Below are 25,297 nucleotides of genomic sequence, written 5' to 3'. Positions count from 1 at the left end.
TAGTATGTAATTAATTTAAATAACTATAAATATGTGTGTGCGTATGTGTGTGACGCGCTAACGTGAGTGAGCTATTTATTGCTCAACGTTTGAAACTATAACGTTTTACAGTCAATAACTTGTTTATCAAACTAGTTACAGATTACCAATAGCTCTTATATAACAAAATTCAATGCCTTATTAATCAGAAGTATTAGATATATTTATGATTTAATTCTCATTTTAGCGCAACCCAGAAACAACGGCGTGGACGTAGTAGATTTTTGTTTTCTTCAGGGTGCTTGAGTTACGTGAGTCCCCTCGCCTCTCACCATCAAGGGTGCTAGATTGAAGTGAGTCTTATCGCCTCTTACTATGCAGGGTGCTAGATTAAAGTGAGTTCTCTCGCCTTTCACTATTCGGGGTGCTGGAATAAATTTAGTCACCTTGCCTCTTACTATCCAAGGTGTTGGATTAAAGTGAGTCCCCTTGCCTCTCACTATCCGAGTTGCTAGATTAATGTGAGTCTCTTCACCTCTTACTATCATGGGTGCTGGATTGAAGTGAGTCTTCTCGCCTCTTACTATTCGGTGTCTACAACTTTCTATGATAACGAACTCTCTTGCTTTCAAAAGATTTTTTTAGTGGTGCCTTTTATTGCCTCTTTTCTGTTTTGGCAAATATCTTTTTAAATTTCAACAGTAGTCTGCTAAAATATTGACATTCCATTCACCCTGTTTCCTGCACTGTTTCATTATCTTAAAATCCTGATGAAACTTTCCATCTTGCTCCTTCTTTTAGTCTCCTGAATTCCGAGGGAAATAGTCAAGATGGGATATGACAAGGTGTTATTTAAAATGTATCAAGCAACCTATCCTCTTATAGTTTATTAGAAGTTTCTCTATTTCTTTTTTGTTGATTGGACATTCTTTATTACCTAAAAACTTATCTACTACACTCTTTAAACTAGACCAAGAATTTGATTTTGTAAGCACTCTTGAACCTAAAGAGTTCATTATCAAGCAAAAGATTCCGAATTTCCAGCCCATTAAAAATACCTTCTTTAAGTTTAGCGTCACGTTTTGTTTGAAACTTCTGGCAGATATACATTAAAGTGCTTTCCTCTTTTTCTAAAGCTTTAACAAATTACTTTATTAGCCGAGCTTGATTAAGAGTGAAGAAAAAGAACTTTCGTAGGTAGTACTAATGAATGGTTCAAATTTTTTTTTGAGCCAGGAACTAAAGAGGCTCTAGCAGTCCAATCATAGTTTGTGTAATGCTTTTTATGATCTCGACTATTCCAAAGGCATAAAAAGCAGGGATCCCTAGTTAAACCACTTTGCTGGCCAAGAAGGTTCATGAGGATCTTCAGATTTCCGCAAATTTGCCAGTTGTGTTCTGTATATCTCATTTTTTCAAGTACAAGCATTAATGACTGATACTCTTCATTCGTCTTCATGGAAAGGCCTATTGATTTCAAAGCTTACTCATTAGTATTATGCAGAAGAACTATTTTCAGACTGCAGATAAATGAGTCGATAAAAAGCCTTTATCCTTCACTCTTGTAAGTATTTGGTTTGAAAACATTTATAAGACCTTAAACAATTATACAATAGATAAAACAGTCTTGTTTTTCGAAAAGAGAAAGAAAATCTCTCTTCCGATTCAGGAAAAATGTAACATGTGTATCTGTAGCCAAAAATTCATAATTTTTGAGATCTGAAGCAAGATATTCTGCGACACCTTTTGTTAATTTAAAATCCCTCACCAAATCTTCTTTTTTTTTTTCTTTTAATCCTATGGTTTTATTGGCTAATCATCCCTGAAATAATCATTATTATTAACAGAATTTAAATAAGACTTACTTTCAGTCTCAGTACTGTTTTATTCTTCAGTTAGCTTATCAACATTTATTTTATTTCCACCGTCGATTGTATTACTCGTGGAATTTATTTTTATATGCCTAGCTAAAATGACGTCGATATTATTATAAATTAGCGAAGTAAAGAATGAAGTTGTTTCATATACAGCATAGTTTAATGTAAACATACCTCTGAATTGAACCATGCAAATATGGCGATTTGCTTGAGTTCCAGACTTTTTTCACCCAGCAGGAAACTTCATACAATTCATTGTACTTGGATTAAATGATTGACGATTTAATATATTTCTACATTTTTCATAGACTCTGCCCAGTACCCACGTATCATCTTTACAACTTTCAACTTGCAATAATAAAACAAACTTTTGTTTATCCTCATGGTGTGCAAAAAACCTACAAAGTTTTTACGATTTAAACTTACTGCATACGTAACAGAACAACGAATTGTCCTTGTTACAAGTGTGAACAGAAGAATCAGAAATGTCCATATCATATTCCGTACATGTAATTATTGTGTTGTTACTTGGTCCACCATCAAGAGCTACTTCGAGTTCCTTATCACACTGACTCAAAAAAACTTAAGCATTTATTTATCTTCTTGGAACTTTGAACTCAAAAGTAGCCAAGTCTCCCACTACTCCAGAACTGGAAAACTTTAGTGATGTCATCTGCAGGCCTGCTTGCTCACCCAGACCAGCCACTGAAACTGAGGTATTTTTCCCCTGCACCGTTATCATTTTCCATACTTTTGCCATTAAGGCATGTTTTTTACGTAAGAACTTAGCCAGTTAAACTGTTATCTGCTTTTATCGCATGCAGGTATCTCAGTTGCGAATACATAAAAAAACAATTATATTCTTTAGGCATAAAATTAGATCTGACATCTTTTAAACGTAAATAAGACTTTTGGGTAGATAACAGTATAAATAAAATAAAATACAAAATAAAAATAAAAAAACCGATAAAATATAAAAAATCTTGTTAATATTAGGACAAAAATCATGATTGGGGTTTAGCATTATAAAAACAAATGCATGCATACAGAAAAGTTACATTAACACATACTTTTAAACCATTATTTGTCTCAGTATCATAAAATATATAGGAATACACATACATCTTAAATTTATACAAAAATTAAAACTTCCAATTAAGGTCTCAAGGGTGACTAAGGTGGTACTAATGGGTAATAAAGATATTAAATTTATTTTTTGTTATCATTTTCGGTTTCAGCATCTAAAAAAGCATAAAGATGTACATTCGTCTGGATCTCATACAAAAATTAAAAATTTAACTCCCTCCCCCCTGTTAGGAGTATTAAGAGGAGTGATCATTTTGATAAAGGTATTAAATTTATTTTTTGTTTTTTTTTTTCGATTTCAGCATCCCAAAAAACATAGAATCACACAACTTTATCGATGTTGTACAAGAACTAAAGTTTTCAACCCCCCCCTCTCCTAATAGGTGATAAGGAGGTGCTAGCGAAAAAACGGACAATTAAAATCATTTTTTATAATCATGTTTGGTTTAAGCGACGCTCAGAACCTACAAATGATAAAATCTTTTCTCTAGCTCATTTATTTTAAGACTGTGAATCGACCGAGATTACCTGTTGCTATTTTGAGTATGCTTTTAATGTTAAAATAATATATGTAAAAAAAATATGTGTGATGAATGTTCACTAGGAATTATTACTATACTTTCGAAAAAAATGGTACTACACGATGGTTTGTCCTAATTTTTGAAATACAATTACATTTAAGGTATTAAGTATACAGTAGAAATCAGTGTGTGAGCATGACGTTGAATATGTAATCAGCGTAGATGGTAGAAAGTTAATTTTTAATCATCAGAAGATTCAACGAAACTGCATAGTCTCATCCTGGCTGGCTGCCATATTGTTTAAATTAAATTATGCCACAAAATTTTGTGTTCAATTATTAAGTTTATTGAATATTAAAATATTTATCACAACCACACCCAATTTACGTAGGTATTCACAATTCAACGCTAATTGCACCATCTTTTTACATAGTATCGTTTTACATGAGGTATAATTACATTTAAAATTACATTATCTGCCATATAATTTTTTTTTAGTATCACTTCATACTCAAGTGACCAAGTACCCTTTGTTCACTTTTTTTAAATTATACATTTCTTTAAATATTTAAATAAAGTAGAAATAATTTAAGTAGAAAAAAGGAAATAAGTTTTATACAGATGAGACAAAAAGCTTAGTTTCGAGACGTTCCTGAGAGTAGACGTGGCTGTCTACGACTCAAAGCACTAATTGAGCCTTGCAGCTCTCACCACTGCTCTTTATTTAGAAGTGATGTAGGTGAGGATAAAAGTATAGAGTAATAATCAGAAGTTACGCACTACAGGTGTAGGCGATAGAGAGAGGGTATGCTTGTACACACGCGAGATCTGGCCCACGACTGTACCAGCTCCTAGGAGTTAGCACTGTGCTCGACAGTTTTAATGGAATCCTAGCAGCGCGTATTATGAACAAGAACGGATGGTATAACGGTACTGCAGGTAAGAATAAGAGTGGAACGAGCAAAAGGGGAGCTAATCCGGCAGCTACTGGCAGAAGAGCGGGTCATTAACAGCAGCCATGGGTGCTATGGACCCAAGAGCGGGACAAGCACACGAGCATTTATCGCAGCCATGGGTTCAGCCCATGCTCATTGCCACGTGGAAAAAAGCACAGGCGTAGCAAAGGGGTGGTACCAGTTCCTGTATAGTTTTATTTCTCATACATATAATTATAATGTCAACATGTATATTTGGGGAGAATCACGTCAACTGTCCCAGCGCCACGCTGGACGGCCCGCGTGGGCGTCAAACACGAGGTTTTCAACTCGTCGTTTCGTTGTCAAAACTTTGATAAAAAAATTATCTAAAAACATATTCTTATGAATTTTTTGCCTTAGATTTTTAGTGGTGGCATCAGTTTTTGAAAAATTTTCTCCCATAACCTCGAAAAATGCATTTGTTTGAAAAACACGTTTTATCTCCATGATCTTCAACTTTTGGAATTTTTTTGATAGTCTAGATCGAAAGATGAGACATTTTTACATACATATCAACAATAAAGAAAAAGGGGTTTTTTGTTTCTATACCGTATTTTAACGACGAACGAGACGATGCGAGCCGTGGCGGCCGGGCCACGCGTGGCAGCAGCGTGCCGTCTGCTACCGTCTCTCTGACAGGATGTAAACAAATACACCTAACCGTGACGGTTTGCACTTCGCAAAAAGTTTCGATTGATTAATTAAATATTAGTATTTATTTTTTTTATGACTTGAGGTTGTGCTATCGTAAGTCGAAGTTTTCGTAGGTTTTATTATTATTTTTAATTCGTAATGTTATTCTTTTTAATTTTTTTACGTTGGTTATGTGATTGCAATAGAGAATCAAAGTGAGCTTTATATTTATGCATTTATTAGTATATTTCAAAAGGGATTTGGTTTTTTTTTAACTCGCTTTCAATTTCAAGTACTCAAGATGGTGAAATGTTGCAATCCATTGAATATAGATAACCATAACGTCAAAAAGAGTTTGATTACATTTCCACAATCTTTGAAAGAAATATTTAAAATAATGCTTTTATATGTCTTAAGTGCAAGGTAGAAGCCTGTTAGTATAAATCTGTAAAAAGTATTCAAGATGAGAAGAATCGTAAAGCAGGCATCGCAGTATTGGAGCAAATTAAGGAGAAATTTGCATCATCTAACGATAAGCGAGAGAGAATCACGTTACTCACCCTCGCCCCGAAATTTTGGAACCAAAGAGAGCTTATGAAAGAATTTGGTTGCACAGATAGAGAAGCTAGGCAAGCTTTAAATTCAGTTGCAGAACGTGGCATACTCTCATGGCCCGATAAAAAAAAAGGAAAAGTTTTATCTGCTGATGTTGAGGTCTGCGTAAAAAATTTTTACGAGCGTGACAGTGTCAGCCACTTGATGCCTGGATTAAAAGATTATGTTTCTATAAAACAGGGTAATGGTCAACGTGTTTATGTCCAAAAACGATTATTACTTGGAAATTTGAACGAACTATTCATTTTATTTAAAGAAGAGCATGAAAATGTCAAAGTGGGTCTCACGAAATTCGTACAGCTCAGACCTCCTCACTGTATCTTAGCTGGAAGTAGTGGCACTCATAACGTTTGTGTATGCGTGCATCACGAAAACCTAAAACTTATGCTAGATGCACTAAATTTAGAAGAATTAACGAAACCTACGGCAACACCTCTTAAAAATTCCACGGACTGTTTGAACGCCATTGCTTGCGATAATCTTTTCGAAAATTGTTTTTTAGGAAAATGTTTAGATTGTCCCAATTTCGGAAAACTTCGAAGATTATTATTAGATTCGCTAGAAGCTAAAGAAATTTTTGAAACTAATTATGACGCATGGACGCAAACTGATCGGTGCACGATAACATCCAATGAAATCCGAGTTCGTGAATTTTTAGATTTACTTGGCGAGAAGTTAATGAAATTGAAGACACATGATTATTTCGCAAAGAAACAAGCTTCATTCGTAAAAAATTTGAAAAATAATTTGGTTGGCGATGAATTTATTGTTAGCTTCGATTTTGCGGAAAATAACCCATTTGTGGTTCAAAACTCGGCACAGTCTTTTCACTGGAATAACAACCAGGCTAGGATATTTACGTGCGTTGTGTACTATAAAGAGAACAATAAATTAAAACACAAAAGCTTAGCAGTGATATCGGATAACCTTTTGCACGACACGGTTGCCGTACAAGTTTACCAAAAAATTATCGTTGATTATTTAATAAGAGATTTCAATCTGAAAAAAAATTATTACGTGAGCGACGGCGTATCGCAACACTTTAAAAACAAAACTAATTTTCATTTCCTGTTGAATCACGAAAAGAAGCTTGGGATTCCAGCGGAGTGGCACTTTCACGCGACTGCTCACGGGAAAGAAGGATGTGATGGGGTAGGTGCGAATTTAAAACGTGGGGCTAGAAGGTCAAGTTTGCAACTCTCTTCCGAAAATTATATTCTAACGGCACAAGATCTTTTTTACTGGGCGGAAAAACACTGCAAAGAAACGAAGGTTTTTTTTTAGTAGCAAATCTGACTCCAAAGAAACTTCCTTGAGATTAAAAAACGAAATTTCCAGTGCGAAACTGATTCCAGGGACACTGAATTATCATGCGTTTATCCCTATTAAGGATAATAAATTAATGTTGAAGAAAACTTCTTTGAGTAACCAGTATGAAATTTTTCTGAAACTGAAAGAACGTAAAACAAGTGTCACTTCGATTACCATGCCTAAAGAAAAAAAGAGAACGAAGTAAAACAAATTTTTTTTTATTTTTTACTTTATTTATGTAATAATCTAATATTGAATCAATATTAATCATTATTTATTTCTTTATTATAAAACTGTTGTGTATATAAATAAATTTTATCGAAACATTTATTATTTATCCATTGTAAACCCTGGTTAACTAATTCTTGTTTACATTGCCACTACTACATTATATATTATATAGCCAAACAGACACACGGCGGACGCGCTGCTGCCGCACGTGGCCCGGCCGCCGTGGCTATCATCGTCTCGTTCGTCGTTTCAATACGTTATAAAAACGAAGAACCCCTTTTTTTTTATGGTCCATATCTACGTAAAAATGTCTCATCTTTCGATCTAGACCATCAAAAAAATTCCAAAAGTTGAAGATCATGGAGATAAAACGTGTTTTTCAAACAAGTGCATTTTTCGAGGTTATGGGAGAAAATTTTTGAAAAACTGATGCCACCACTGAGAAGCTGAGGAAAAAATACATAAGAATATTTTTTTAGATAATTTTTTTATCAAAGTTTTGACACTGAAACGACGAGTTGAAAACCTCGTGTTTGACGCCCGCGCGGGCCATCCAGCGCGGTGCTGCGACAGTTGACGTGATTCTCCCCATTTATATATTACTTATACGATTCAATTTTAAGGTAAAAATTAGTCACCAGATCACTTGTCCCTAGTAAATTGCTCAAAAATTTATAATTATTACGATTTCTTTATTATTTAAAAAAATTAGTTGATCTAATTTGATCTTGATAATAACACTTAAATGTTATTAGCTACTTATTTGTGGGGAATATTAAATAATCTTATTTTTTCGTTTCTTACCTCATCAACAATAAAGCAAATTAATATTTGGACTCAATTTTGGTGATTTAGAGCATGACTACTAATGACTACTAAAAAGTCATGCTCTAGAACACCAAGATTAGGTCCAAATATTATTTTATAACAAAGGAGCAAGTAAAGGCAGTTTACAGATATAATAAAGCAAATTCTTTATCTTTTTAGTTTTTACATTTTGAAATCTTAAAGTTATTTTGGGAGAATATGTGTTGACGCTTTAAGTCAATCGAATTATTGACTATCATACGCGGAGCAACTGCCACAATTTATGCCATGGTTGATAGTAAAGGAAAGGAATACAAAATAAACTCTAAGAACAATTTTCTAAGCTCATGGAACGAAATTGACTTTATTTGTTTTACCTTTCGAAAGGCCTCGAATAATATAGTTGCCTGGCCGCTCGCAAAACACACACATTTTATCTCTTCTTAGTAAATTTACAAAATACCTGCGCTGTGTTACTAATCTGGCTCGCAGATGTTGAGGTGAGACGAAGGCCTTGATTTGACGAAGGAAAAACGATGTATTCGTCGGTGCCTCCAAAAGACTGCTCGTTGCTGATGAAGTCCACGGCAATTGATAAGTTGTAGTTTTGTCGCTCTCTCGAATCTCCAAGTTTGAAGAAGAGTCGACACCGTGGCTTCCCAATCGCTTGCTCCGGCCGAACTGAACTCGAATACGCTTCACACCATCGACTACCTCAAGAAATTTTCCCCCACGCATAAGGAAAAGCGAGCTATCCTTTGTCTAGTTAATACCTAACAACACACAGACTCACACAGAGAGAGCATACCTACTACTCAAATTACAATTTTACTCTCTACTATTACATCTCTCTCTCTCTCTCTTTCTCATACATCCGAACATACCGCCAGCCTTGTTGCGGCCAAGCAACAATCAAATTGGTTTTCTACTAATTCTAAAACAAAATTAAAATTCAGCCAAATTCTTTATAACAATGCTCAACTTGATTTAAATTCTTGAAATTTGAACAAATCTCTTCAACGATCCGTTGAACTCACACTCCACATCTTAACCAAATAATAAAAATAAGAAAAAATAAATAAATTTATCACTACAAAAAATAAATACTAAAAAGTGTGTTTTCAAAAGATCTTACAACAAATTTTATACAATTAAAATTTTCGCTTTATAATTCGCAATAATTAATTAAAATTGACGCAGGATTTCCTAGCAAATACATTTCTTTTTCTACGCATTGCCTGGAGAGTTAACCAACACAACTGACTACCGCCCGCCTTGCTCTAGCAACTTACTCCCATTTATTTGAGCAATCGCGACCCCTAATTCCTGATCAACCGGCAACTTTATCAATTTAATGACTGGTCTCTTGAATTCTGAAGCCGCCGTCTTGACTTTTACCACTCTCACCAACCCATCAGAGCCAGGGAAACACTCAATCACTCGACCCAATGGCCATCGACCAGCAGGAGATTGCTCTTCACGCAAAATCACTACGTCACCTACTTGCAAATTCTCCTTTTCCTTAAGCCATTTACTTCTCAGTTGAAATTGATTCAGGACTTCCTTGCGCCAGCGAACCCAAAAAGAATTGCGCATCTGAGTAAGCAGGTTCCAACGCCGATACAAAGTTAATCGTTCACCTGGATCAGAGCAGGACTCAAGAACAGACAGAGGTGCGGATCCAATCAAAAAATGACCCGGGGTCAATGCCACACTATCCTCACCCTGAGAGTTTAAAGGGCACAAAGGCCGAGAGTTCAGACAGGCCTCAATCTGTGCTGCCAAAGTCGAAAATTCTTCGAAAGTAAGCGAATTCTCACCCACTACCCTACGCAAATGGTATTTAAAAGATCGAACGGCTGCCTCCCACAGACCGCCAAAATGAGGCGCCCTGGGTGGAATGAATTCCCATACAATCCCTTGTTCCGCCAGTCGAGCCACAACATCATTCATTTCCTTGAACGCTCCGTTGAAACGGCTCTCAATTTCTCGTGAAGCACCTCGAAACGTGGTACCATTATCAGAGAAAACCCTAATACAAACACCTCTACGAGCAGTAAACCGATGAAATGCTGCAAGAAATGCCTTAGAAGAAAGATCCGACACTACCTCGATGTGTACAGCTCTCACAGTCATGCATACAAAGATCGCTACGTATCCTTTGACCGTTTTGGCCCCGCGACCCTTAGAAAAGAGTATGGGAAACGGTCCAGCAAAATCAACTCCAGTAAAGGCAAACGCTCGAGTTCCATTCAATCGATAGGAAGGCAAAATACCCATTTTTTGTTCAACTACCTTACCAGCATGACGCGTACAAATCACACACTTTCTATAAACACTTCTGATCAGCTTGTTACCATGGACAATCCAACAAAAACGACCTAGATAACTTCGCATGAGCGCAACCCCACCGTGCATGGTAATAAAATGAGAATACTCAACTAAGCGTCGAACCAACGGCTCATCAGCTGGCAATATAACAGGATGTTTTTCTTCAAAACTCAATACAGAATTTTGAAGCCTTCCACCAACCCTCAGCACTTCGTCTTTATCAATAAAGGGCGCCAAGCGCAACAAACGCGAGATCATTGGTATCGAGCTCTTTCTCTGCAAATGGTCAATCTCACGAGCAAAATGATGGCTCTGTATAAGTCTATAAAAGGAGATACGTGCCGCCCGCCAAGCCCAGGTTCGCGAAGCAACGGAACTCACATTTGCACTCGATACTCGCAGTCCAAGTCGCCACCGAAATATAACCACTAGCACTCTCAAAATCTTAGAATACTTTGATATTTGCCTCAACCGAGTAAGTGCTTCAGATTCTACTCTACCCGAACTCTCCTCTACTTCGTTAGCCACAAGAGATGCCACGGCCTGGGAACCCTCTATGGATGCCACCGACAGAGATGGAGGACTATCATCACCCAGCCACGCAGGCCCATGCCACCATAATTCACTGAGAGCTAGTCGCGATGGTGTAACTCCTCGAGTAGCAATATCCGCAGGATTATCGGCAGACCTCACGTGACTCCATGTGACATGAGGAAAACGAGTTAATACCTCACTAACACGATTGGCAACAAAAACAGGCCAACGCGACGGATGACTCTTCAACCAATCCAACACAACCTGGGAGTCGCTCCAAAAGGAAATACTTTTCGGCTTCGTTTTTAGCTGCCCAATAATAAAATCTGTCAAACGAGTAAGGAGAACAGCCCCACAGAGCTCCAACCGCGGAAGCGACTGAGTTTTAACTGGAGCCACCTTGGACTTAGCCATCAACAAAGTAGATTTTCCATCAGAAGTTACACAATAAACTGCGGCAGCGTATGCCCTTTGAGAAGCATCGCAAAACCCATGGAGACTCCAGTTTTCAGTCGATATGACTCCCACTGCTCGAACAATCCTAATCTCACTCAACTGATTCAATGAATCACGAAATGCCAACCAACGCCTCTCGAAGTCAGCTGGAAGAGCTACATCCCAATCTAATTTTTCAATCCACATATCTTGCATTAATATTTTTGGCACGACAATTATAGGAGCTAAGAAACCAAGAGGATCGAATAAACGTGCAGTCTCCGATAAAACAAGCCTTTTCGTGATCTTAACAGAAAGAGTAGGAAGATCAATCTTAAAACGAAATTTATCTTCATTTGGACTCCACTTCAATCCTAAAGCTGAAACAATCTCATCGATATCTACAGAAACTTCCCCTTCTGACAAGCCCTCAATTCCTTCCAATAGTTCAACTGTATTCGACGCCCATTTTCCGAGCTGCATACCAGCACCAGCCAACAACGAAACCAACTGATCACGCCGAAGAGTTGCCTCCCCCAAAGTATCAGCACCCGCAAAAATATCATCCACATACACCTGTGACCGAAGAATAGCAGCCGCCTCAGGATGCGTTGATTTACCCTCCTCAGCCAACTGCAACAAGGTACGAATCGCTAAAAATGGAGCAGGAGCAGTACCATTAGTCACCGTTGACAATTGATACTCTTGTATGGATTCGGACCTGTTAGAACGCCAAAAGATATTCTGCCATCTCCGATCCTCAGGATGTACGAGAATTTGACGAAACATTTTTACTATGTCTGCGGTAAAAACAAACCTAAAAAAACGCCAACGAGTAATCAACGCCGCTATCTCCACCTGCAATTTTGGTCCGGAATGTAGAAGACTATTAAGCGATAAACCGTTAGAACACTTTTGCGACGCATTGAACACTACGCGTAATTTCTTTGAACCATCATTTTTAAAAACTGCATGGTGAGGTAAATAACACAAAGCCGCGCTCCTTTCCGACTGCAATGCTCTCCTCATGTGATCCAACTCTTGGTACTCGCGCATGAAACTATCATAAGCCTTTTGTAATTCGGAAGATCCCTGCCGACGTTTCTCCGAACGAAGCAAACACGCTAAAGCTATCTCCTTCGAATCTCTCAACAAAGCATTGGAGCGAAACGGAAGTCGAACTATGAATCGACCCGACTGATCACGTTTGGTGGTCCGCTGAAAGAACTCGTTACAATATTCATCATCCCTTGACAAAACTTTAGTATCGGGCACCTCTTCGATCTCCCAAAATTTAACGATTAACTTATCTAAACTCTCATCAACACGAATGTGATGAGCGTGCACAGTCGAATGACTCTCCGAATTAATATTAACAGGTCCAGTGAGGATCCAACCAAACACCGTCAGTTGAGCTACCGGTGCCCCGATCGGACCACGTCGTATGCCCTCCCTCAATATATCGGCATAAATGTCAGCACCAAGAATAGCATCAACGCGACCGGGTGAACTATATTGCTCGTCAGCAAGCTGGATTCCACTCAAATACCGATTGTCTGGAATCTCCGTCACTCTACAAGGAATAACTCGAGATAATTCACCAAGAACCAAAAATCGATGCGAACTCACGAATTCTCTATCCACACTGGAGCCGATCAGAGCAGTGACCTCGTGCGACGCCCTAGCACAAACCGTTGATCCAACGCCTGAAATCGATACCGAAACCCTATTCCGAGGTAATAACAAGCAAGAGGCTACGTTCTCTGACAGAAAAGACCGTTCAGCACCCGGATCTATAAGCGCACGAATAACACGAGATCCACCTTTCGGATTTTTCAAAATATTATTTGCTGTAGCAAGTAGAACTCGACCATCAATTGAAGCCGCAAAAGCGAGTGTCGATCCACCAGCAGTGATCTCCTTACTACCATTCGAAGAATCGGAATGAACTGTCTGAGCCTGATGTGCTCCTGTCTGCGAAGCAGCCGACCCTGGACCCCCAGCAGGCTGCAAATGCAACAATGAATGATGACGCTTCCGACAATGACTACAACAGCGCTTCGAGGAACAATCAGCGAGACGGTGTCCCCTCCCCAGGCAATTTAAACATAAATTTTCTTTTTTACAAAATTTGAACCGCGCATAAGCATCCAACGATCGAAACTTTTCGCACAAATATACATAATGCATGCCCTGACAAAATACGCAAGCCTCTCTAGAATTCTCATTCGCCACGTTGGCCACGACAGCACGAGACTGATTCCTAATCGCACCACCCGATTTACCGCTTGAATCGGCCCGAGAAAATGATTCACTTCTTGAATCAGAGCGAGACTGGTCCACAGATCGGGCTCGACGCTCTATAAAGGCAATTAATTCTTTATACTGATCGAATGCGTCCTTGCCTTCCTGTGAAACATTCCACGACTCTCGCGTGCCCGAGTCAAGTTTACGCACGATGCAGTGAACAACAAAATGATTACACTGCTCTATAGGCCAATTAAGATCGACGAGTGCCTGTATGGTTTCTTCTGCGCGATCAATAATAGCCGAAAGATCGTCCACTCGGCGTGCTCGAACCGTGGGCAACTGAATAAGATTTTCCAAATGAGTCGCAAGACGTAAGCGACGATTATCATAGCGCCGCAGCAAACGCTCCCAAGCCACAGAGTAATTCGTCTCAATAACTGCGAGCCCCTTTAATCTACTAGCAGCAGCACCCTGTACCGAATTCAAAAGATGCTGCAACCGAGTAACTCCTGACATGTTTGTCTGCGACTGCATTACGGCTTCGAAGCGTTGTTTAAAACTCTCCCAGTCCTCCTGTCGACCGGAGAACATGGGAAGCGAAAACGAAGGCAAGGTTGAAGTGGACGTCGTTACTAGACCAGGCTCAATATTAAGGCCCAAATGACCCGGAGGCATTGACTTTGCATTATTAAGTGCACGAATTTTTGCCGCCAACAACGAACGAGCATCAAGATATGCAGTTTCCGTCCACGCATAACCGTCCTGACGAAAATAATCATGATCCATTAATTGATCCTCGTACTCCATAAGTGCATAATCCTCAGTTACAAACGTTGACCAACATTGCTCCAACAAGGGCGCACGCGACTCATATTGCTCTATAGTCTGTTTAGTCGGACCGGCTTTCTCAAAAGTATTTTGTGCGAAATTAATAATTAACTGTGCGCGTCGCACCTGCTTCGAAACAGCAGTCTGTGCCATCGTGCCAATTTCGATGTATTCTCAACAAGAAACAAAAATTCGCTGTACTTTCCTTACAACAATTAACGATAACAAAAAACCTTCACAGTAAAATTAACAATAACAAGTATAAAAGTTCCAATCTTCTACTTGAGCATCTAAAACAAATTTTTAAAATCAAAGTTAAAATTCCTACGAATATGCTTACAAGGTACCAAAAGCAAGTTTTGTATTAAAACCACAACAACAACACAAAAGTTCGGCTGAGCCAAGCGTCTACTTATCGGTATACAGCGAGCAGGTATCTCAAGCAGCGACGGTGACCTCTCCGTGCTCAATGTGTAGCACGTACATCAGGAATAATCGCCGAAGGTAAACAATCGTGACCTCGAAGTTGTTGATGCTTGCCGTCCTCTATCGTCATGCAGCAATGCGACTTCGCTGCGAGTATCCAATCAAAGCAGCACCACGATAACGGTGCTCAACCAGTCGAAATCACATCCCAGTAGACGGAAAAGGGCCAAAATTCCCAATGCATCCGAGTTGAAGACAACTGCTTTTTCTGCGAGTACATTTTTTTTGTTACAACCCACAGTAAATGCACCGACACAACGATACGAAGAAAAAACGTTTCCTCTCACTATCAACCACGCTCTGCTACCAAAAATGTTGACGCTTTAAGTCAATCGAATTATTGACTATCATACGCGGAGCAACTGCCACAATTTATGCCATGGTTGATAGTAAAGGAAAGGAATACAAAATAAACTCTAAGAACAATTTTCTAAACTCATGGAACGAAATTGACTTTATTTGTTTTACCTTTCGAAAGGCCTCGAATAATATAGTTGCCTGGCCGCTCGCAAAACACACACATTTTATCTCTTCTTAGTAAATTTACAAAATACCTGCGCTGTGTTACTAATCTGGCTCGCAGATGTTGAGGTGAGACGAAGGCCTTGATTTGACGAAGGAAAAACGATGTATTCGTCGGTGCCTCCAAAAGACTGCTCGTTGCTGATGAAGTCCACGGCAATTGATAAGTTGTAGTTTTGTCGCTCTCTCGAATCTCCAAGTTTGAAGAAGAGTCGACACCGTGGCTTCCCAATCGCTTGCTCCGGCCGAACTGAACTCGAATACGCTTCACACCATCGACTACCTCAAGAAATTTTCCCCCACGCATAAGGAAAAGCGAGCTATCCTTTGTCTAGTTAATACCTAACAACACACAGACTCACACAGAGAGAGCATACCTACTACTCAAATTACAATTTTACTCTCTACTCTTACATCTCTCTCTCTCTCTTTCTCATACATCCGAACAATATGTATTTTATAGAATTGTTAATTATTAAAATTTGACGCTCATTTGTGACCACTGCAAGTTTTTGTATGTAATCTCCTTAAAAAAAAAAAACTTACCAATAAATCAATAAATGGCCAGTCATTGTTACTGAGGTTTTTTAATGTTTTGTTAACTACTTTAAAACCATTCTTAAAAATTATTAAAGCTGCAGACTAAATAACTTTATAAACTTTCTGCATGATTGAAAAAAAAATTAATGCTTTACTACCCTCATCTCTAGAAATTGGTTTGTTTCCATCAACAAAAAATAAGAAATGGATGTTTTGTACAAAAATATTCCACAAAAACCTTATAGGCCATTAATAAAATATTATTTTGTTCTACATTTAATTATTTGATCAAATTTTTCATTTAATCACTACTTAACTTCATGAAAAGATCTCAAAAAATTGCTTAAAAATTCACAATTATTTCGATTTCTTTATTATTTAAAGAAGCTAGTTATAAAATTAGTTGTTATAGTTCATAATCTTTAAATGAGTATTCTTTAAATGAAATAATCAAATTTAGATGTACAAAGGCATCATTTTTCTTAAATTTTTTAGATTCTGAAATAGAAAACTATGTAAGTTTTTTCCATAAATTTTTGCTACCAACATCTTCTTACTTTTAAACACCATGCAAAAGATTTTCTTAATTGGCATGGCAGTATGATGGAACATGCTTCTTCAGGAATATTATGAATTTGAAAATTGTCTTTTACTAAATCTGAAGCAACAGCCGTATCTTTAAATGAACTATGTAATTGTTTATTAACTGATTTTAACGTTTTGAAAGATTCTGCTTTATATCTGCGATTTCGAATTAGTTTAAAAAAAATTTGATGACAACATCATAAGTCAACTTATTGTTTAATTATTTCAAACTATCTTTGGTTTTAACCAAGTGGTCGTTCTTAAAAAAAAATAGTATTATTTAGGAATATCAACATAGCAAATTTTTTCTGCAACGCATATTTTGATACTTAATTAGACTAAGAGGTTAACGTTTAAAGCACACAGTTGGTGTGAACCGACACGTTTATACATTTACGTTCACAGAAAGTGACTTATATGGACTTTATGTTCTTCTAGAATATGTATTAATAACATGGTAGAATTATGCAGTCGTCCGCATAATTCTACTCTTGTCCTCATATTTTCCCTTACATACACATTATCGGCCACATTAATACCCTTTTGATATATACACACATACATTTACACATATACACGCACACACACACTTAAGCACGCACAAACACACACACACACACATACGTAGGTTTTTTATGTTATATAGTTACCTCGATGGGTCATTCCACGCAACCCATCATAGCTTCTCACAGACCCCCTCACAGAGCCTAATTCACTTTCCACCGCCCTCCTGCTGCCCTTCTACAAAATAAGACAAGAACTCATCATTTTTTGGCTCATATTAACACATTGCAGTTTTTCTTTTAACCCCCTATAGATCCCCGCAACCCTTCTCCCGTAGACTGTCCACAGCCCCCCTACCAACTCCCATGCATTTTTTGTTACACCATACCACCCCCTGCGGCTTCCTTACTACTTTTGGGAGACCTGGCAGCGATCATACAGTTTTTCTCGGTCCTTGATGGGTATACAGAGGTGTACGTGTCGTACATGGATTAATGTATTATTTTTAAACTGCTTTATTATCGAATTACTTAAAAACAGAAAACTATCTTATCGACATGAATCATCCCAGCATCACGAAGAAATTTAAAGTTATGATTTATTTGTAGGTAGTCGTTGTGCACATTGTCATTTAATATAAACATTAAATTAAAGTTGACTGTTATATCATATACTCAGCTGTGTGGGGCATTCTAAGCAACGTTTTACCATATAAAACCATTAATATTGGTAGTTAAATAATTATTTATTGATTCATGTTGCACTTGAAGTTTTTTAGTCAAAATTTAATTTACTAAATTATAAGAACAATGTGTCATGTATACATTTGTACTGTTAAAATTTTCATTTTCTTAAAATGTATTAACTAATAATAACAAGGCTTTTTTTCAATAAACCTTTTTTTAAATCTTTTTTTCCACATCACTTAGGAGGCATATAGATGGACTTCATACATACGAATAATTACTGACCATTTCATTTCTTTAACTATGAGTACGATAAAAAACCAATTCATATCAATTGCATTTTTATTTATTAATAAGTATAAGGTTCTTGGTACGCTAATTTTTTTTTAATAGCATTCTTATGTGTATGTTTAATATTATTTTCGTATGTGTTAATAAAACTTATTCATGTATAAATTCAACTCTGATTTATCTGGCTATTAAAATAAACCGTGCGAAATTTACATCAGGATAACTTATTTTATGAGTCAACTTGTTAAGCCTTATGAAATCACCAAGTCCTAGGTCTATTCCAATTCTGTTTTAAATTAATGTTCAAATTGGTACCAAAGATAAACACAATATAAATTCATTAAATGTACTATTAGATAATGAATTCCGTCCATACGTATGAAAATATTTCAATTATGTTGTTATTATGACATACTTTATAACTTATAATCAAAAATTTCTTCCAAACTATATTTTTAATAACTTAAGGTGGCTCCTCACTAAATCAAAACACTGGAGTATTAAATAATATTTTAAAGGATAATTCTTGAAGGTGCCAGGAGTCTTCTCCCAAAATCTTAGACCTCGTCACCACCAAAATTGTTGAAAAAAACTAACTGGAAAATAGACTCTGTAACATAGCCTCATATGGAGGGTCGTCAAATCGGTGGCGCAGGTTGTATGATATCTCAGCAAAGATACTGTAATTCTTAATAGAAAACTATGTAGCAGATAGAAGAAATCAGAATCTTTCCAACGACATTCAGCTACTTGGACATTACCATGGGTTTTATAGGATATTTTGTGAAAATAGTAGATAACTGTGCAAGTCACGAAACAGATGAAAAGTGTGGAGCGTCTGCTACACTGAAGAGCGGTAGCCCGCGTAGTTTGAATTGGTCAGAAAGTTGTACGTAAAATAAATAGGAGTTGTGGGGAATCGTAATTATAATAAAAATAAATGAGACGCTGACTATTATTATTTACATACAAGGGTTATGTTGTCAGATTTGTATACATACGTCTGCTCGGGTCACTGTATTGTACGATATAGGTCAACGGTGCTGTAGATGTGACTAAACTTTTTTTGAAGGGATTATAGGTACCTATCCACTTTTAGTCAAGAACCTCCACAGCCAATGAAAAGCTTTGTTGCAGTATGCTTACTCTTCTTGTGGGATTTATAGTCAGGGGCCACCTTAAATATTTTCTGTATCGATTTAACAAAAGATTTTATTTTTTTTCTTGCACCTCGATAAAGTCACGTACAATTGATCATGAGAAAATAAAGGTTCCTTCAAAAATAATCCCACATTATCAAAAATTTGACCTTGAGACTTGTTTATAATCATAGCAAAAGTTACAACCAACGGGAATTGTTTTATGTATGAAATAAAAGGTAACGATGAAGTATTTTTAGTCTTTGATGTAATTTTTTAAATAAAAACTTTATTAGAACTTTAGTAAAAACCAATTTTTTCGTTCATATTTATCTTGCTTTTAACCTTATACTTCAACAATTTAGTTATTTGCAATCGTATACCGTTACATTAGCCACCTAAAATACAAAAACTAAAACTTAACGCTACTATTGAACCTTTTTTAAACTCAATTTCATGAGGTGGCAAGCCTACTCGAAATCTTTTTAACACTTCTAATAGAAAATGTATATTTGATGTGTATACATTTTGATATCTGATTTATTAACAACTTTATCGGTTGCAATGTTGATACTGTATGCTGAATACAGCATGTTGATTTAATGGTATTTCCTTTATTATTTATTGTGAGGTTGTATCCTAACAGTGAATTATTTTACTGTAACAGACTTTAACAAATGTATTTTTGCAGAAATTCTACTTGATTCATACATAAAAAAATTAATTATCAAACATACGATTTATGAATCTTACAACAAATATAGTCCTTATCTTACAAGTCATCAAAATGATTATACAAAAACTCTTTAAAAACAAAATGGATTATTTCTTAATAAAAAAATTTGTATTTAAAGTAAAGACAAAATTATAAAAGATGTGATACTGACATGTATACTATTAAAAATTGTTAGAATAAGATTACAGTGAACAATTCCATGGCAGTAACCTGTGATAAAAAAAGACTGTATGATCCCTGTCAGGTTCCCTAAAAAGACTGTGGGAAGAAGTTGGGTGTGATGAAAAACGCATGGGGATTGGTAGGGAGACTGTGGATGGTCTGTGGGAGGGGGGTTGCGGGGGCTGTAGGGGGGTTTAAGAAGAAACTGTAGTGTGTTAATATAAGCAAGAAAATAACGAATTCTTGTCTTATTTTGTTGAGTGTCTGTGGGGGCTATGAGGGGTTGTGTGAAATGACCCTTTAAGATAACTATACAACATAGGACAATTGTTTGTCAATAGCACGACAGGTGACGAGTAAGTCAACCAAACTTACGAACTCTCGCGTACCTGCGCCTGATGAGGCTGACGCTTATTGTCAGGGAAACGTTGCGCATTAATAAATCAGCGCAAGAAAATTTAAATACACTTTACTTGTATTTATTTATTTTCTCACATTTCGCCCCGAACGGATCACTGATTACTTTGAATTTCCAACGGCTTGCTATGTTACCGTTAAGCATCGATAAAGTACATACGAGAATGTGTCCTGCTTATTATGCATGGAATGAATTTAAATGAAAAATGAAAGGATTCCCAGTTCAATATGGTATTAACCACGGATAATAGGTTAATTCAGAATCAATTGCATATATTAATTTTTAACCTGTATAAATTAAAGAATATGTCTCTCGTAATATTTACGTAAAGATGAATTTAAATTTGAAATTTTATTGGTATCTATAGCTATAAGTCATGTACCATCTCACCTACCAAAGTAAGGGGTTAAAAATCAAAAGTGTCCATATACATGTTCTTTTATAAAAGTTTTTTCAAATTCATAGTACTTATGCTGCGGCTATGAAGATTCAGTCTTGTGCTTAGTATCCTGACATAATGTTCATTTTAAGAAAATGGCTTATTCAAACTGCACACACGGGAATACATTTAAAAATTTCCATTTTCAATCTCTTCATCTATCTTTCTTGAAGCATATTTAACATTTGAAGGAACTCCTTTGTTACTTTTTAGCAAAAGAGTAATAAATGTCAAACTTAAATGTAAGGTTTTGTTTTTACATAATTTTATGTCTTTATATCTAGACATTGAATTTTCTTTTCAACCTTTTTTTTTAGACTATCTTGTATCTTGTCTAGGTATGACGTTTTTTTATTTTTATTTTAAGGGTTATGTGCACACATGATCGTGAAAAATAATTATTGCAATACTTTATTTTTTTAAACCTCATAGTATAATTTTTCCTTAAAGTTTCCCCCTTTATTTTATGACTGTACTATAACAAGGATTCTCCAGCCAGTAACAGCCATCCTAATATCCTATCACAAAATTCTATCTTATGCCATTAACCTAGTTTTTACACACTAAATACCTCTTTTCCAGGAGGTTTGCCAGAGGTGTTCAGCTAGGAAAGGCCAAACACTTCTAAAAGAAAATCTTAGAGGAAGCAAAGGAGGCACTAATTACGAATAAACACAATTACTGGTATAAATTTCACAGCTCACTCGCGCAATTTATTTGTTCTCTAGTTTTTCCTCAAAAATAATACACCTTCTTTCTCTATCCCTCACTTTCTTCCTCTCTCTCCCTCTCTCACTTTGTATACAAGAAGGGTAAGGTAAATATTTATAAATAAATGTTAATATACCTCAGCACATGTGTATATATATATATATATATATATATATATATATATATATATAACTATAAGACTTGGTAGCCGACGATGACTTGCTTAAAAAATCTAGGTATATAGTGACGTAATAACTTATATATATATATATAATTATATTAGTGGGGCTAATCCTCCCCTGCACGCTCCACGCGCCAACCCCCACTAACAGATTAAGTACACAAAATAACAACATTACTCATGTAATTATCAATGCAGACTAAGGATGAGTTAACAATAGCAGAATACATGACTCACTAAGTAGTTGATAAAACAGATGATAACATGAATATTAATTTTCTAATAGAATTTTGAAATAATATCAGAGAATGCCTTTCACAACACAAAATTAAATTAGAAATAAATGCTATGGTAAGTATATTGGACGGTCTTTGTAATGTTACAAGATCTAAAATATTTATATTATTTAAGTATAATATAGAAGCAGAAATAATAACGGGAGAAAAAAAGGAAGTAAAGTTTATATTCTTAGACTAACATGGTATACTGGCACCTCATTATTACTACCTTTTGTCTTCTATAGAAAATAGTTTTCCTTTGTATTAGCGATTATTGTGTTTATCAACAAATCACAAGGACAGAGTTTTAATTTCTTAGAATTGTATATTAAAGAACCTTTATTCTCTCACGGACAATTATACGTTGCTTGATTAAGATGCAAGAATCAAAAAAGAATTTTTATTTAGATTAAATCTGAAAAAAGTTCAGAATGATCTGAAACTAAAAACATTGTTTAAAGTAAAGTACCCAATTGTGGTCCCCTAAATGTTGAGGTCAGCAACGTAATAAATATTACACACACAAAACACCGATAGTATGCAAAAGTTATTTGTTTAATTCATTTTAAATGCCTTTTGAATGAAACTTTACAAAATTTACTTAAAATTTTTGCTCATTTATTAATTAATAAGCTTTTAAAAATATGACCTTTAAAACTATATTTTTGAGACTAGACGTCGAAGTACCCCAATTATTGGACCGCTGTGTGTTTTCGCATTATTTACGCAGAGCAAGTAAATTATGAGCTTTTTATGAAGATGTAGTAATTTATATTTACTATTATAGCCTTTTATTAAAAATTTATCAAAGTTATGATATTACAGTAAAATTGTAATGTTACAAAATATACCTAGATTTAATTTAAAAAAATAAACACTTTGGTATACAGTTACAAGAAGTTCTAGTAATACATTTGGAAATTAACTATCAGATTTTATATCGTACTGCAAATCATTAATCTGTTTTTGAATATCTTTAAGTTTCATGTTAAGTCTTAATTTATCATCTTTAATCTTCTTTTTCTTTTTGATCAAACTTCTTTTAGTTTCAATAATTTCTTTCTTTTTTTTTTTTCTTCAAGAACTTTAATTTTTTTTTCTAAAACCTTTGATAACACCTTTTGAATCCATTTCTGTCTGAAAATATAAGTTCCTCTGTGAAAAATAGTAAGGAAAATTAATAGTGTGCATGCATCTTTTAAACTTTTATCATCAATAAAGGCTTGAATTCAATGAAAACTTAAAAGCATTCGCAACTTCTTCATAAGTAGGGTTATGTGAATCTGTTTGTATTAAGTAATCGTATAACAATCATCAATGAGTCAATTGTGTGATTGGGACGGTAAATTATACTTACAGTAGCACTTTAAAACTAATTTACTGACGATTAAATCATTGTAACCAGCAAACTAAAAAAAAAAATATACTCTCACAATTGAAAAACTTCGCTTGAACAGTGGGACTAAGCAAAAGGGCCGGTAATTATTGACCGTTGTAATTGAGGGACAAAAACTGGGGTACATTCACCAAAAGGACACCTTTTGATGGACCATCAATATTTTTAATGAAATTCTATTTTTTCAATTTTTTATTGGTAATACGTCAAATCCTCAAACTATGAGCTTTTGGATCATATGAAAAACATTGCACAAAACATAATACAAAATTTTAAACCTGTATTTCAAAGTTGACGAAAAGCGCAATAACACCTGCACAACTTAACCGACTTGCTATACGCACTGCATATGACGATAATAAATACGTTGAACAAAATGCTAATTTTATGATGGTTGGGAGAAAATTTTTTTAATTCCTTGCTCAGTGCCTTATGTTTCGATTTACTATTGACTTACAGGCATTAAACTTGATGAACAATTATTTATTAACGTTTAATTCAGATATGGATCATTAACTGAGGTAAGGGGACCACAATTGGGTACTTTACCTTAGCAAGAAATTTTTCAGTAACTCAAAAATATGTAACTTCAAAGATTATGACATTTAAACAGACGTATGTTAATTCATAAAAACCATTAAAAACAAATGTGTGAGAAATGTGGAAAAGGTTTTTTAAAAGAACAGATGGGTTGAAATGACACATGAAATGTCACAACATTAAGCTAACAGATTGAATTATTGTTTCAAAAGTACACATGGATCAGAAAAAGATTCCAAATGTAAAAGTTTAATCAAGTTAAATGAATAATAGTTCTTTAGAGACGTGTAGTGAGTAAGAGGGATAGAATAGACAGAGGGGGACCTATGATCAGTGACTTAAAAAATCCTAAAAACGAGGTATGACTTGGGTACTAAATGACATATATATTTTAACATTTCAGACGTTAAAACATTCTAAAAATAAGTATTTTTTGGGGGGTGGTGAAGGGGGTGCGGAAGGGGAGTGGAAGAGGAGCTGCAGACGAGCGGGGGGGAGGTTACTTAAATATAATTTGATTAAAAATGACGTTAAAACAAGAAAATAACCATTTGAATCGAGGGGGAGCTAAGGGGAAAGCTAAGGGGGAACGAGGGGGGGCTGAGACTCACGTTTGTCAATACAACTATATAATATGGGGAAATATATACATATGGGTGTGTGTGTTTATTAAGAGAGTACTCATGTGGACAACTACATGTATGTAAGGGAAACTATAAGGCCAAAAGTAGAATTATGTGGATGTCTGCATAACTCTACCATCTCACTCACATATGTTCTCAAGGTACGTGAAGTCCACACAAGGCACTTTCTATAGACGTGTATGTATATGTATACTAGTGAAGCTTCACTCTCCTGCGCGCTTTGCGCCCCTTTCCTCGGTGTAAAAGATTGAAAGTTTTTTCCGTAAATCTTGAAGCACTTGAAATTTATCTGTATTATTTTTATTTATTTTTTTTTCAAATGTAAAAGAACCGCAAATGTGAAAATTAATTCATTTAAGTATTTCTTACCATGTACAAAAATAAATATTTGAAATTCTTACGCACATATTTCATCATTATTTATAAATTTAAAAAAATAGTATAATTTCTGCTCGTGGTTTTATTTTTCTTAAAAAAACGCTTTTGTCAAAATTTCGAAATAAATAAAATAATTATATATCACCATATTTATTAATCTGGTAATATTGAATCAAATATCAACGTTAAAACTTTACTCTCTTCTTATGATATGTCTGAACATTCTTTTTTAATGAATCCTTCCTG

General features: G+C 35.6%; 1 protein-coding gene across 1 annotated transcript in view; it reads right to left on the bottom strand.

The window, feature by feature from the left end:
- LOC149374799 (uncharacterized) overlaps positions 1-14,568 on the bottom strand; it is a 55,054-nt gene extending 40,486 nt beyond the window's left edge. The window contains exons 1-5 of the mRNA XM_089591701.1: positions 13,543-14,568; positions 13,161-13,344; positions 9,330-13,043; positions 8,922-8,971; positions 8,501-8,718 (exon numbers count right to left, since the gene is read on the bottom strand). Coding sequence (XP_089447827.1) covers positions 8,501-8,718; positions 8,922-8,971; positions 9,330-13,043; positions 13,161-13,344; positions 13,543-14,568 — 5,192 coding nt within the window. The remainder of the gene's footprint in view (positions 1-8,500; positions 8,719-8,921; positions 8,972-9,329; positions 13,044-13,160; positions 13,345-13,542) is intronic.
- Positions 14,569-25,297: the final 10,729 nt, after the last annotated feature.

This window comes from Copidosoma floridanum, unplaced genomic scaffold (assembly GCF_036245765.1).
Source record: "Copidosoma floridanum isolate Cflo_tuat_1 unplaced genomic scaffold, Cflo_Japanese_pri ptg000013l, whole genome shotgun sequence".
NCBI lineage: Eukaryota > Metazoa > Arthropoda > Insecta > Hymenoptera > Encyrtidae > Copidosoma > Copidosoma floridanum.
Note: the sequence above shows the minus strand (reverse complement) of the source record. Positions and strands in the feature narration are given on the sequence as shown.